The sequence below is a fragment of the Mobula birostris genome, chromosome 5, assembly GCF_030028105.1.
Source record: "Mobula birostris isolate sMobBir1 chromosome 5, sMobBir1.hap1, whole genome shotgun sequence".
In the NCBI taxonomy this organism is placed as follows: Eukaryota; Metazoa; Chordata; class Chondrichthyes; order Myliobatiformes; family Myliobatidae; genus Mobula; species Mobula birostris.
The window spans coordinates 134,144,686-134,161,108 of NC_092374.1; the positions used below are offsets into that span (position 1 = coordinate 134,144,686).

At 42.9% G+C, this 16,423-nt stretch overlaps 1 protein-coding gene across 5 annotated transcripts in view; it reads right to left on the reverse strand.

Annotated features, from left to right (window-relative positions):
* ptpn4a (protein tyrosine phosphatase non-receptor type 4a) overlaps positions 1–16,423 on the reverse strand; it is a 254,199-nt gene that overhangs the window by 94,687 nt on the left and 143,089 nt on the right. For all 5 annotated transcript variants that reach the window (XM_072258734.1, XM_072258733.1, XM_072258732.1 and 2 more), the window contains one exon: positions 15,319–15,371. In XM_072258734.1, coding sequence (XP_072114835.1) covers positions 15,319–15,371 — 53 coding nt within the window. The remainder of the gene's footprint in view (positions 1–15,318; positions 15,372–16,423) is intronic.

Genomic DNA, 16,423 nt, shown 5'->3' on the forward strand with positions numbered 1-16,423 from the left:
TATATATATATATATCATCATTAGTAAAGTTGTTAGGGCATATTCTGGAGATGCAATATAGCAAATATTAATTTCAACAGCAATCAGCCTTCAGATCTGAATATAGATTGTAGATGGAATTTGAAATGCAGCTCAGAAGAGTATATTGTAGACTAGAAGACACCCAATTGACTGAAGTGTCTGCTTAGGCATGAATGTAATCAACGTCTCCATAGCATGAATATGATTCAGAGACCACAGTAATTAACACTGATTTTGCATGCGTTGGTGGGAAAACCCAGGAATTTAAAAACTACGTGCAACTCAAAAGCATTGAGGGCTTTGTAACTATAGAAATTATCTTGTTACATTTGATTTTTCACATATAAAAATGGCCTGTAATGTTGGATCAGGGATTCTCTCTCTCTCTCTCTCTCATGACTCCAAAGGCTGTCAGCTCATGTGTGTCCCAAATAAAGACTTTTATATCTACCTGCTACGTCTCTCTGGTGACTTCATTCACAGTTACAACAATGACAACAAAATTGGCTATGTGATGGACACTGAAAATGGATGCCTAAGATTACAATGGGATCAAGATCAGATGGTAATGTGGGAAAAGGAATGGCAAATAAGATTAACTTGCACAAGATCAGTGAAGTATTTTGGGAAGTTAAAACTTACAGAGTAAATGACGGACACTGGGGAATGTTGCAAAAGAAGGAGAGCGTGTGGTGGAAGTACATGGTGACGCAGGTAAACAAGGTGAAAAAGGAGAATAATACAATCGTCTTTGAGACAGGGCACAGTGTACAAGAATTGGGATATCATGTTACAGCTCAACAGGGTATTGGAGAGACTGCACCAGGAGCAGTGTGACGATTCTGCTGCCATTCCTTAGGGAAGATGCAATTAAGCTCAAGATGAGGCAAAAAGATTCACAAGAATGCTCCCTTGACAAGAGCTTTGATTTACCTGGACAGAAGGAAACTGGTGGAAGGGTGGGGGGGGGGGGGGTGGAGAGAGGGACCTCAGGTTTTATCAACTCATGTTGGATGACCAGCCACACACTTTCTTAAAAGATATAAAGGGGCCTCAAGGAGCTAGTTTTTCCACCCAGGGGGTAGTGTAGATCTGGAAGGAGCTGCCAGCAGAACTGTTAGAGGTAGATACAATTTCAACTATTAAAAAACATTTTTGGACAGGTTGGTGGATTGTAAAGCTCTTGAGGCTTATGGACTAAATGAGACTAGTACCGAAAAGCACTTTGGTCAGCAAACAAGACTTGGGCCAAAGGCCTGTTTTTATGACTCAATGTCCTAACTCTAACCCAACCACTCAGATTCTATTGTCTGCCTGCCAGCAACCTACTGCAGGAATGATTTAGTGGTGAATTAACCTGCAAGTCTCCAAGAGGACCACAATCTTGTGGTGGGTTTGGAGGCTTTTGTGCCTCAATGACCTGAAGAGTTACACACCTTGGTGGCTGGAGTCAGGGCCTTGTAGTCTGACTCTTGGTAAGATCACCCATGCCAAACAGGTCAAAGGGTAGAGGCCAGACTAAAAGTGTTTCCGGGGTTTAGGTCAAGGCTAACAACCCTGACTGGTCAAAAAAAATTGTTAATGAAACAGTAATAAAGAATCCTATAACTGTGGTGCCAGAAAGTTTGTGAAACCTGTCGTATTTTCTCTATTACTGCATAAATATGAGTTAAAATGGGATCAGATCTTCATGCAAGCCCTAAAACTAGATAAATTTTTAACACAAAAATATTATACTTGTTCATTTATTGAGAGAATCATCCAATATTACATGTATTTGTTGGAAAAAGTATGTGAACCTCTGGGGTAATGCCTTCTACAAAAGCTATTTGGATTCAGTTATTCCAATCAATGAGTTGAAATTGAAGCTGTGGGTTGCACAGGTGCCCTGCCCTATAAAAATGACATTTAAAGTCAGGTAGCTGACAGAGCTTGTGCTTCCCAAGAAAGATCTGTTTATGTGCACCATGCTTCGGTCAAAACAACTTTCAGAAGGCCTTAGAAGAATTGTAGATATGCATGAAGCTGGAAAAGGCTGCAAAAGCATTTCTAAAGAACTGAGTGTGCATCAGTCCACAGTAAGATAATTTGTCTACAAATGGAGGAAACTCAGTACCATTGCTACTCTCCCTAGGAGTGGGTATCCTGCAAAGGTCACACGAAGAGCACAACATGCAACGCTGTAGGTGAAAAATAATCCAAGGGTAACAGCAAACAACCTGCAGAAATCTCGAGAACTTGCTAAAGTCTCTGTTCGTGTCCACTATGTAAGAAAAACACTGATCAAGAATGGTGTTCATGGAAGAACATGACGGCAGAAACCACTGCTCTCCAAAAAAAAAACATTTCTGTGCGTCCCAAGTCTGCAAAAGGCCACCTGGATGTTCTGTAACTTTTCTGGAAACATATTCTGTGGACAGATGACACAAAAGTTGAACTTTCTGACAGAAACACACATTGCTATGTTTGGAGGAAACACCAACACCAAAACCTCACCTCAACTGTGAAGCATGGTGGAAGAACTACCATGGTTTGGGGCTGCTTTGTTGCGTCAGGGCCTGGACAGCTTGCAATCATTGAGGGAACAAGGTACAGTATCAAAATTGTATTACATTTTACAGGAGAATGGTAGGGTAGCATTCTGTCACCTAAGCTTAATAGAAGCTCGATAATGCCACAAGACAATGATCCGAAAGACAAGAGTAAATCAACAACAGAATGCTTTAAAAAGGACATTTGTGTTTTGGAATGGCCAAGTCAAATGTCCTGACTTTAATCCTATAGAAATGACATGGAATGATCTGAAGCAAGCAGTTCATGTTAGACATAGACCCTTCGGCCCACAATGTTCTGCCGACCCTCAAACCCTGCCTCCCATATAACCTCCCACCTTAAATTCCTCCATATACCTGTCTAGTAGTCTCTTAAACTTCATGAGTGTATCTGCCTCCACCGACTCAGGCAGTGCATTCCACGCACCAACCACTCTGAGTAAAAAAAAACTTTCCTCTAATATCCCCCTTGAACTTCCCACTGCCATGTCCTCTTGTACTGAGCAGTGGTGCCCTGGGGAAGAGGCATTGGCTATCCACTCTATCTATTCTTATTATCTTGTACACCTCTATCATGTCTCCTCTCATCCTCCTTCTCTCTAAAGAGTAAAGCCCTAGCTCCCTTAATCTCTGATCATAATCCATACTCTCTAAACCAGGCAGCATCCTGGTAAATATCCTCTGTACCCTTTCCAATGCTTTCACATACTTCCTATAGTGAGGCGACCAGAAACGGACACAGTACTCCAAGTGTGGCCTAACCAGAGTTTTATAGAGCTGCATCAATACCTCGCGACTCTTAAACTCTATCCCTCGACTTATGAAAGCTAACACCCCATAAGCTTTCTTAACTACCCTATCTACCCGTGAGGCAACTTTCAGGGATCTGTGGACATGTATCCCCAGATCCCTCTGCTCCTCCACACTACCAAGTATCCTGCTATTTACTTTGTACTCTGCCTTGGAGTTTGTCCTTCCAAAGTGTACCACCTCACATTTCTCCGGGTTGAACTCCATCTGCCACTTCTCAGCCCACTTCTGCACCCTATCAATGTCTCTCTGCAATCTTCAACAACACCACCAACCTTTGTGTCGTCTGCAAACTTGCCAACCCACCCTTCTACCCCCACATCCAGGTCGTTAATAAAAATCACGAAAAGTAGAGATCCCAGAACCGATCCTTGTGGGACACCACTAGTCACAACCCTCCAATCCAAATGTACTCCCTCCACCACGACCCTCTGCCTTCTGCAGACAAGCCAATTCTGAATCCACCTGGCCAAACTTCCCTGGATCCCATGCCTTCTGGTTTTCTGAATAAGCCTACCGCGTGGAACCTTGTCAAATGCCTTACTATAATCCGTATAGATCATATCCATTAAGGAAGCCCACCAACATCCTAGAGTGAAAGCAGTTGTTTTTTTTTTTTTTTTTTTTTTATTAAAAGGAGGAATGGCCTAAAATTCTTTCAAGCCCATGTGCAAGACTGATCAACAGTTACTGGAAACGTTTGGTTGAAGTTATTGCTGTGCAAGGGAGTCACACTAGTTACTGAAAGCAAAGGTTCACATACTTTTTCCAACAAATACATGTAATATTAGATAATTTTTTTCAATAAATAAATGAACAAGTATTATGTATTTTGTGTTATTTATTTAATTGGGTTCTCTGTCTAGGTTTAGGACTTATGTTAAGGACTTATTATTTCTGCAGAAGTAGGGAAAATTCTACAGGGTTCACAGACTTTCTAGCACAACTGTATCTGTGTGTGATGGTATTCCTGAGTCTCCACTTGGGATTTGCACAACTGACTGAAGTGAAAACCAAGAGGAAGCCACTGGCATGATGAAGGAAGCCATGATCAAGATCAAAACTGATTTTTGAAATGTACAAACCATATAGAACACTTGCAAGCTAGCACAAATAACTGAAGAAATGTGTTGTTACAGCCGACATATACTGGGCATCAGTGAAAACAAATGGGCAGGGTCTGGCAAACTAAAAGCAGCAACTGGTGAAGCAGTTTTATACTCTGGAAGAGAAGATGTTCAGCATCAAGATGGTGTGGCTGTCATTTAAAAATGCTTGCTGGAGTGGAAACCAATCAACAGTAGGCTGATGAGAGTCAGGCTGAAAGGAAAGCAAGTGAAGGACACTGTGACCCAGTGCTCTGCTCCAACTAATGATAGTGACATTGAAGAAAAGGATGTCTTTGACGGACAGCTGTAATCAGAGGTGGAGTTAACACCACGCCATGACATAATCATCATCATAGAAGATCTAAATGCCAAAGTGGAAAATAACAACTCACATCTCACTGGGGTCATGTGCATACATGGATGTTGAGTGATGATTAACAATGGTGAAAAACTGGTGGAATTCTGTGCCATGACCAATCTGGTCATAGAAGGGACTCTCAACCCACATCATGAAATCCACAAACTGACAAGGTGCTCACCCAATGGACATGACAAGAATCAGATTGACCATTTAATGATCAGTGGTATGTGGAGACAATCCTTGCAGGATATAAAGATGAAGAGATACAGGAACTGATCACCACCTTGTCGTAGCTGTGGTGAAACTCAAACTGAGAAGCACTGGGACTGGAATGCATTTACAAAGACGCTTTTGATGTTGATACGTTCTGCCTTCACGATTCAGCTTAAGAACAGATTCTAGACCTTGCAAGACCCTGAGGACGTGTCAGTAAACAAGATCCACACAATGTGAAAACGGATTGCCTCAGTCCTCAAAGCCAGCAGTGAGGCTTGTCTAGGATACAGGGTTGGAAAGAACAAAGAATGGATACAACAGGAAACGTGGACAGCCTTAGAAGAAAGATGGAGAATTAAGAAGAAAGTGTTAGATGCAAAGTCAACCCGAATTAAGGAGAAACTTCAGCTAACAAGAAAATGAAGAGACTTGTAAGAAAGGATAAGAGAGTCTACATGGAAAACCTTGCAGAGGAGGCCAAAACAGCAGCAATCAAGGTGATCAGGGAAATATTTACAATATTTCAAAATTGATCTGCGGAAAGTTTCAGGCCAGATCCAGTGGTCCTGTGAGAAATAAGAACAGTCTGCTTTTGACAACTGCGAAAGAGCAAGAGGCACGATGGACGAAGTATTTCAGAGAATTACCATTTAGATCACCACCAAATGAAAAAAACAGTATACAAGAGGCAGCAGAGGACCTCGACATCAACACAGATCCACCCAAGAAAGAAGAGTTGTTATTGCATTTAAATAATTAAAGAACAGCAAAGCTCCAGTACATGACAATTTGAACATTGAACTGTTCAAAGCTGAACCAACAGTTGCAGCAGCCATCCTATAACCACTGTTTAGTATAATCTGGGGATGGGGACAAGTACTCAAGGACTGGACAAAGGGAGTAATTGTTAGGATCCCCAAGAAAGGAGTGCTAACTGATTACAACAACTATCATTGCATCAGACATTTATCAGGGCCCAGCCAGATTCTCGCCAAAGTCATTATCCAACAGGTTACAGATGCTGTCAATGTGTGCTTGAGGGAAGAGCGAGTTGGCTTCGGGAGAAGCAGAGTCTGTGTCGACCAGATCTTCATGCTGCATAACATCACAGAACAGTGCACAGAGTGAGAGAGACAACTGTATGTGAATTTTGCGAGCTTTGAAAAGCTTCTGGTAGCATCCATAAGGAGAGCCTCTAGCAAATTCTCAGGTCATACGGGATTCCCTCCAAAACTGTCCAGTTTATCCAGAGTTTCCATGCTAACTTCACCTGCACATTTTGAGACAGCAATTTGAGCTTTGAATTCAAGACAAGAGTCAGTCAAGGCTGTGTGATGTCGGTGATATTATTTAACCTGGTGATTGACTGGGTTATGAGGCAAACAACTAAAGATAAGCAGAGGGGCATTAGGTGAACTCTATTCTCTACTTGGCAGATGACCCCCACATTACTATCACCTACATACCAGCACATGCAAGAGAAAACACAGCACTTGTTTCCTTTGGTGGACAGGTTGGAATCAGTGAGCCAGAGAAAGACTGAGACCATGACCCTCCTGCAGGGTCCCTTCCTCCTGTCAAGGTATATAGCGTTAACTTCCCCAGCAGCGGCAGATTCACCTACCTGGGCAGGATGGTGGGACCAAGAACAAAGCTCAAAGCAAATTTATCAAAGTATACATGTCACCATGTACAACCCTGAGATTCATTTTCTTGCAGGCATACACAGTCAATCCAAGCACAATAGAATTAATGAAAGACTGCAACCAACAGGACAAACAACCAATGTATAAAACACTACAAACTGTGCAAATGCAAAAGAAAAAATAATAATAAATAAGCAAAAATATCAAGAACATGAGATGAAGAATCCTTGAAACTGAGTCCATAGGTTGTGGGAACAGTAGTGATGGGTGAATAAAGTTTTTAAAGTTTAAAGTACATTTAATGTTACAGTATCTACATATTATACAACCTTGAGATTCACTCCTTAGAGGCAGCCTTAAAAGAACCCATTAAAATCAAAAGACCGTCAAACATCCAGTGCACAGAGAGGGTAAAAAAAAATGCAAACAATAAAAGTAAGCATATAGCACTCAGAACTGAAGTCTTACAAAAAACACAAAGCCAGGCATCACTGCAGCTGGAGCAGGCCACAGCCTCAGTACATTGCAGAGCCGAGTAAATGTCATGGGACCATAGGCTTGAAGTCAGAGCAGGCCACAGCCGGAATACACTGCAGAGCCGAGTAAACGTCACAGGACAGGCTCGAAGCCAGAGCAGGCCACAGCATGAATACATCGCAGAGCCGAGTAAACGTCACGGGACCACAGGCTTGAAGCCAGAGCAGGCCACAGCCGGAATACACTGCAGAGCCGAGCAAACGTCACGGGACCACAGGCTCGAAGACAGAGCAGGCCACAGCTGGAATACACTGCAGAGCCGAGTAAACGTCACGGGACCACAGGCTCGAAGCCAGAGCAGGCCACAGCCTCAGTTCAGTGCAGAGCCGAGTAAAAGTCGTGGAGCAGTGAGCAGAACCAGGCAGAACTGGCCTGTCCCTCACCTCCAGTCCTGACATCCTGACCTTTTCACTCTGGCCTGGTGCTTAATTTGTCCAAACATTGAGTCATTCATCTTTCTCGGAAAGCTCTTGGGCCTGGACCTCACCACCACGATTTGGCCCATACCCAACCTTTCCAATTTGGCCCAGTGCTCAAGTTGATTAGAGATTGGGACTTCCTTCCTCCCGCCTCTGCTTGCCTTGCCCTCACCTCCACTCACCTAGCCTTGCCTTTGTTGGCTGTGATCATTATTAATAAAGTGTTATTAATAAGGTATTTAATAGATTTCTTTGCTTTGTATTTTGCCACCAATAAGTAGATGTTGGGCATTACCAGCTCCATCTTAAACCGAAAGGTTATCTCCTCTGGTTCAAGAGCCAGATGATTGAGGGGTAATAACTGTTCCTGAACCTGATGGTGCGAGTCCCTGACGATGAATGCTCCTTTCCTGTGACAACGCTCAGTGTAGATGTGTTCAATGTGGGGCTGACTTTACTGTCATGGGACTGGGACGTATCCACTACTTTTTGTTGGATTATCCATTCAAGGGCATTGGTGTTTCCATACCAGGCTGTGATGCAGCCACTCGATATACTTTCCACCACACATATATAGAAGGTGTCACAGTTTTAGATGTCGTACCAAATTAACGCAAACTTCTAAGGAAGGAAGACCCTGATGGGAGTTGTATACAGGCCCACGAACAATAGCCAGGATGTGGGACATAAATTTCAAAGGAAAATAGAAAAGGCACGTTATCAAGAGTAATATTACAATAGTTAAGGCAGATTTCAACCTGCATGTAGCTTGGGAAAATCAGGTAGGTGCTGAATCCCAAGAGACGGAACTTGCAAAAGGCGTACAAAATGGATTTTTAGAGAAGCTCATAGTTGAGCCCACTAGGGGAAAGGTAATCCTAGATTGGGTAATGAACCAGATTTGATGAGGGAGCTTAAGGTAAAAGAACCCTTAGGAGGCAGTAATCATCATACGATAGAAATCACCCTGTGGTTTGAGAGGGAGAAGATAAAATCAGATGTATCAGTATAAAAGTGGAGTGAAGTGAATTAGGCATGAGAGAAGAGCTGGCCAAAGTTGAGTGGAAGGGGATACTAGCAAGGATGGCACAAGAACAGCAATGTCTGGAGTCTCTGGGGGCAACTTGGAAGGTGCAGGACAGATATATCCCAAAGATGAAGATTTCTAAAGGGAGGATAAGGCAACCGTGGCAGCCAAGGGAAGTCAAATTTCGTATGAAAGCAAAAGAGAGGGCATATAAAATAGCAAAAATTAGTGGTAAGTTAGAGGGTTAGGCAACTTTTAAAAACCAAAGAAGGCAACTACAAAAAACCATAAGAGAAAAGATTAAATGAGGTAAGCTAGCCAATAATATTAAAGAGGATACCAAAAGTTTTTTTTCAAATACTGTACATGAATAGCAAAAGAGAGACGAGAGTGGATATTGGACTGCTGGAAAATGACACTGTAGATGTAATAATGGGGGACAAAAATGGCAAACTTTGTAAGCATTTTGCGTCAGTTTTTAACTGTGGAAGACACTAGCAGCATGCCAGAAATTTGAGTGTCAGCAGGCAAATGTGACTGTAGTTGCTATTACTAAGGGGAAGGTGCTTGGGATGGCGAATGCTCTGAAGTTAGGTAAGTCATCTGTACCCCAGAGTTCTGTAAGAGGTAGCTGAGGAGATTGGTGAGGTATTAGTAATGATCTTTCAAGAATCATTAAATTCTGGAATGGTTCCAGAGGACTGGAAAATTGCAAATATCTCTCCATTCTCTAAGGGAGGTAGGCAGAAGAAAGGAAATTACTGGGCAGTTAGACTGACATCAGTGGTTGGGAAGATGGTGGAGTCGATTATTAAGGATAAGGTTTTGAGTGACTTCGAGGCACCTGGAAAAATAGGCCAAAGTCAGCATGGTTTCCTTAAATTCCTGCCTGACAAATCTGTTGGAATTCTTTGAGGAAATAACAGGCAGGATAGACAAAGGAGAGTCAGTGTATGTTATTTACTTAGATTTTCACAAGGCCTTTGAGAAGGTGCTGCACATGGTAACAACCCATGATATTACAGGAAAGATACTAGCACGAATAGAAGACGCGCTGATTGGTAAAAGGCAAAGAGTGGGAATAAAGGGAGCCATTTATGGTTGGCTGCCAGTGACCAATATTGTGCTGGAGGGATCAGTATTTGGACCACTTCTTACAGGTCATATGTCAATGATTTGGATGAAGGAATTGATGGCTTTGTGGTCAAGTTTAAAGATGTTAGAAAGCTAGGTGGAAGGCCAGGTAGACTTGAGGAAGCAGGGAGTCTGCAGAAGGACTTGGATGCAACAACTTGGATGTTTAAGCACACAATGGCAGGCCAGAGACACACTTTGCAACCTGCCATACCATCACACCTTCACCTGCAGGCTGCCTCCTTTAATTAAGTAGATGTCATTGGGTATATTTAAAATGGAGATTGACAGATTCTCAGTAGCAAGAGTGTCAAAGATTATGGGGAGAAGGCCAGGAAACAAGTTGAGAGGGATAAATAAATTAGCTGTGACTGAGTGGTGAAGCATACTCAACCAGCTGAATGGTCTAATTCTGTTCCTATGTTTTATAAACCACATTGAGTGAAGAGTGATTTATAATCTAGGTGCTGGACAAGGATCATCCATGCAGACTTTCTGAATGTTAAGCATTTCCATTTTGCACAGGCAAACCCCGTGCCATGGCTTACGGTGAACAGAAATTAGCTTTACCCTGAATTCACACATCACTACCCAAACACTAGAAATACATAATAAGATTCTGTATATTATTCCGAGATACATGCACACAAGACACAGCTTTACATTATGGGGGGAGAAAACTAACAGTTTACAAGGAACACCCTTCTCCAAGTAATTGCAGGTATTACCTGTGGCTAGATTGTGCATTACTGAATCTCCAGCTCACAGTAATTATTCACGATTACTCACATCTACTTGGAATAGGGGTGTAGGGGATATTCATCAATTCATTGTGGGTGTATCCAGTCCCACAGCCAGTTTGTTGAACTAGTTTAGCATCTATGGAATCCTGTTTTGTAGCTTCAAGTTGACACCTTATTTTAGGTATGCTGCCTGCCCTGCCATCACCTTAATTGAACCTGTTTTGAAAGTAACGGTACAGAAATGGCGATGCCAGGATATCAATAAAAGGAAAATAAACAGCCAGAAATTAACAGCTTCACAGCCAGAGGTCATGGTACATACTGGTACCAATGACATAGGTAGGAAAACAGAAGAGGTCCTGAAAACAGACTACAGGGAGTTAGGAAGGAAGTTGAGAAGCAGGACCTCAAAGGTAGAAATCTCAGGATTAATGCCTGTGCCACATGCCAGTGAGTATAGGAATAAAGTTAGGTGGAGGATAAATGCATGGCTGAAGGATTGGAGCAGGGAGCAGGGATTCAGATTTCTGGATCATTGGGACCTCTTTTGGGACAGGCGTGACCTGTACAAAAAGGACAGGTTGCACTTGAATCCAAGGGGGACCAATATCCTGGCAGGGAGGTTTGCTAAGGCTATTAGGAAGAGTTTAAACTAGAATTGCTGGGGGGTGGGAACCGAACTGAAGAGACGGAGCAAGGGGCGGTTGGCTCACAAATAAAGAAAGCTTGGAGACAGTACGAGAGGGAAGACAGGCAGGTGATAGAGAAGGGATGCGCACAGACCTGATGGTTTGAGATGTGTCTACTCTAACGCAAGAAGCATTATAAACAAAGCGGATGAGCTTAGAGCGTGGATCAGTGCTGGGAGCTATGATGTTGTGAGAATCACAGAGACTTGGATGCCTCAGGCGAAGGAATGGTTACTTAGATTGCCAGGCTTTAGATGTTTCAGAAAGGGCAGGGAGGGAGGCAAAAGAAGTGGGGGCGTGGCACTGCTGATCAAAGATAGTGTCATGGCTACAGAAAAGGAGGAAGTCATGGAGGGATTATCTACTGAGTCACTGTGGGTGGAAGTTAGAAACAGGAAGGGGTCAATATGAAGCTATCAGGCAGGAACGTGGAAGCATAATTTGGGAACAGATGTTCTCTGGGAAATGTACGGCAGAAATGTGGCAAATGTTCAAGGGACATTTGCGTGGAGTTCTGCATAGATACGCTCCAATGAGACATGGAAGGGATGGTAGGGTACAGGAACTGTGGTGTACAAAGGCTGTGAAAACCCTGTCAAGAAGAAACAAAAAGCTTATGAAAGGTCCAAACAACTAGGTAATGACAGAGATCTAGAATAAGATAAGGCTAGCAGGAAGGAACTTAAGAATGGAATTAAAGAGCCAGACGGGGTCATGAGAAGGCCTCGGTGGGCAGGATTAAAGACGACCCCAAGGCATTCTACAAGTATGTGAAGAGCAAGCGGATAAGACCTGAGAGAATAGGACCAATCAAGTGTGACAGTGGAGAAGTGTGTATGGAACCAGAGGAGATAGCAGAGGTACTTAGTGAATACTTTGCTTCAGTATTCACTACAGAAAAGGACCTTGGCGAATGATTTACAGCGGACTGAAAAGCTTAAGCATATAGACATTACAGAAGATGAGCTGGAGCTTTTGGAAAGCATCAAGTTGGATAAGTCTCCAGGATCGGACGAGATGTATCCCAGGCTACTGTGGGAGGTGAGGGAGGAGATTGCTCAGCCTCTGGCAATGATCTTTGCATCATCAATGGGGACAGGAAAGGTTCAGGAGGATTGGAGAGTTGCAGATGTTGATCCCTTATTCAAGAAAGGGAGTAGAGATAGCCCAGGAAATTATAGACCAGTGAGTCTTACCTCAGTGGATGGAGGAGATCCTGAGAGGCAGGATTTATAAACATTTGGAGAGACATGATACGATTAGGAACAGTCAGCATGGCTTTGTCAAATGCAGGTGTTGACTTATGAGCCTGACTGAATTTTTTGAGGATGTGACTAAACCCGTTGATGAAGGATGAACATTAGATGCAGTGTATATGGATTTCATCAAGGCAATTGATAAGGTACCCCATGCAAGGCTTATTGAGAAAGTAAGGAGGCATGGGATTCAAGGGGACCTTGCTTTGTGGATCTAGAATTGGCTTGCTCACAGAAGACAAAGAGTGGTTGTAGACAGATCATATTCTGCATGGAAGTCGGCGACAGTGGTGTGCCTCAGGGATCTGTTCTGGGACCCCTTCTCTTTCTGATTTTTATAAATGGATGAGGAAGTGGAGGGATGGGTTAGTAAATTTGCTGATGACACAAAGGTCGGGGGTGTTGTGGATAGTGTGGAGAGCTGTCAGATGTTACAGCGGGACATCAAAACTTGGTTGAGAATGAATACTTTTCTTCGGTATTCATCAATGAGAGGGAACTTGATGATGGTGAGGACAATATGAGTGAGGTTGATATTCTGGAGCATGTTGATATTAAGGGAGAGGAGGTGTTGGAGTTGTTAAAATACATAAGTCCCCAGAACCTGACGGAATATTCCCCAGGCTGCTCCACGAGGCGAGAGAAGAGATTGCTGAGCCTCTGGCTAGGATCTTTATGTCCTCGTTGTTCACAGGAATGGTACCGGAGGATTGGAGGGAGGCGAATGTTGTCCCCTTGTTCAAAAAAGGTAGTAGGGATAGTCCGGGTAATTATAGACCAGTGAACCTTACATCTGTGGTGGGAAAGCCGTTGGAAAAGATTCTTAGAGATAGGATCTATAGGCATTTAGAGAATCATGGTCAGATCAGGGACAGTCAGCATGGCTTTGTGAAGGGCAGATCATGTCTAACAAGCCTGATAGAGTTCTTTGAGGAGGTGACCAGGCATATAGATGAGGGTAGTGTAGTGGATTTTAGTAAGGCGTTTGACAAGGTTCCATACGGTAGGCTTATTCAGAAAGTTAGAAGGCATGGGATCCAGGGAAGTTTAGCCAGATGGATTCAGAATTGGTATGCCTGCAGAAGGCAGAGGGTGGTGGTGGAGGGAGTACATTCAGACTGGAGGATTGTGACTAGTGGTGTCCCACAAGGATCTGTTCTGGGACCTCTACTTTTCGTGATTTTTATTAACGACCTGGATGTGGGGATGGAAGGGTGGGTTGGCAAGTTTGCAGTCGACACAAAGGTTGGTGGTGTTGTGGATAGTGTAGAGGATTGTCGAAGATTGCAGATAGACATTGATAGGATGCAGAAGTGGGCTGAGAAGTGGCAGATGGAGTTCAACCCGGAGAAGTGTGAGGTGGTACACTTTGGAAGGACAAACTCCAAGGCAGAGTACAAAGTAAATGGCAGGATACTTGGTAGTGTGGAGGAGCAGAAGGATCTCGGGGTACATGTCCACAGATCCCTGAAAGTTGCCTCCCAGGTGGATAGGGCAGTTAAGAAAGCTTATGGGGTGTTAGCTTTCACAAGTCGAGGGATAGAGTTTAAGAGTCGCAATGTAATGATGCAGCTCTATGAAACTCTGGTTAGGCCACACTTGGAGTATTGTGTCCAGTTCTGGTCACCTCACTATAGGAAGAATGTGGAAGCATTGGAAAGGGTACAGAGGAGATTTACCAGGATGCTGCCTGGTTTAGAAAGTATGCATTATGATCAGAGATTAAGGGAGCTAGGGCTTTACTCTTTGGAGAGGAGGAGGATGAGAGGAGACATGATAGAGGTGTACAAGATAATAAGAGGAATAGATAGAGTGGATAGCCAGCGCCTCTTCCCCAGGGCATCACTGCTCAATACAAGAGGACATGGCTTTAAGGTAAGGGGTGGGAAGTTCAAGGGGGCGATTACAGGAAGGTTTTTTACTCAGAGAGTGGTTGGTGCGTGGAATGCACTGCCTGAGTCAGTGGTGGAGGCAGATACACTAGTGAAGTTTAAGAGACTACTAGACAGGTATATAGAGGAATTTAAGGTGGGGGCTTATATGGGAGGCAGGGTTTGAGGGTCGGCAGAGCATTGTGGGCCGAAGGGCTTGTACTGTGCTGTACTATTCTATGTTCTAGAAGTGGCAGATGAAGTTCAACTCAGATAAGTGTGAGGAGGTTCATTTTGGTAAGTCAAATATAGAGAGTTCTCAATTCTGGTCACCTCACTACAGGAAGGAGGTGGAAACTATAGAAAGGGTGCAGAGGAGATTTACAAGGATGTTGCCTGGATTGGGGAGCATGTCTTATGAGAATAGGTCAAGTGAATTCGGCCTTTTCTCCTTGGAGCGACAGAGGATGAGAAGTGACCTGATAGAGCATATAAGATGACGAGAGGTATTGATCATGTGGATAGTCAAAGAGGCTTTTTCCCAGGGCTGAAATGGCTAGCACAAGAGAGCACAGTTTTAAGGTGCCTGGAAGTAGGAACAGAGAAGGTGTCAGGCTAAGTGTTTTTTTTTTAAAAAGACGCAGAGTGGTGAGTGCGTGGAATGGGCTGCCGGCGACGGTAGTGGAGACGGATACAATAGGGTCTTTTAAGAGACTCCTGGATAGGTACATGGAGCTTAGAAAAATAGAGGGCTATGGGTAACCCTAGACAATTTCTAAGGTAAGGACATGTTGGGCACAGCTTTGTGGGCGAAAGGGCCTGTATTGTACTGTAGGTTTTCTACGTTTCTAAAAATTTTGAATAGTAAAGAAATATTCGAAGGAGTAACACCAGTCTTACATGAGAAAATGTTAAGCCAATACTTACACTGAACAGAGTAAGAAGCCAGAAGGGCTGCAAGGTTGTAAGGACAAGGCAACCTACAACAGAGAAATGAAAAGTCATGCAGTTATTCCATGTCTAACATGAAAACTTGGACACCTAAACATTTTGGTCAGGTAAGACTTCAACCTAAAATCTACATTTTGCAAGTTGCATACCTTTCTTACAGACATTCAAAATATTCTGCAGTTACTAATTGCAATTTTAAAACTGACTTGATGTGGGAGGTACTTGGAGAGAGGGAGAACTTTGGAATCATTGCGCCATAAGTGACAAAGCTGGGTATTCGAGATATTTATTGACTCATGTGCAAACTGCCTCGATAATGAATGCAACAAGTTTGTCAGATGCATCTTTCACTAAATGCTGCAGACGTTCATAACCAATGAAAAGACCATGACTAGAAAGTGGAATCCCACACTGGAGCCCCTCCAAACTTTTTTTTTTAAACAAATCCAGGCCGAACTGTTTACTTCTAGAAGCCAGCAGGGATTTCAACATCTCAAAATAGTGAAAGTACCCTATGATGCACCTCAGCGAAGTATGCAATATCATACTGCTGACTATCATTTTTGGCCATCACTTTTTCCACACATCCTCATATTTCCCCATCCTGACCCGGATCTGGGCCGTACCCTCCAAATATCTGGACCTGCCTCTTGGTTTTTTTTTGCACTACCTTACTTTATCTTTTCTATTTATGATTTATAATTTAAATTTTTAATATTTACTATCGATTCGTACTCCAGGGAGTGTGAAGCGCAGAATCAAATATCGCTGTGATGATTGTACGCTCTACTATCAATTGTTTGGCGACAATAAAGTATAAAGTATAACAACACTGGTGCACTAACCCCAGTTTAAGGCTTCAATTGGGGTGCAACTCAAATACTTTAAAAACACTTAATTCAATGCAAATTTAAACACACAAAGTTGCACTTTGCAACTAACTCAGTGTTTTTAAATCCACCTCTATTAGAATTACAATCAGATAAAAAAATAATTTCATTTTTGCATATTTGAGCAAAAATGCTATATATTATTTAGCTCTATGATTTATGCCAATGCCAAAGCAGAAATATTATAAACT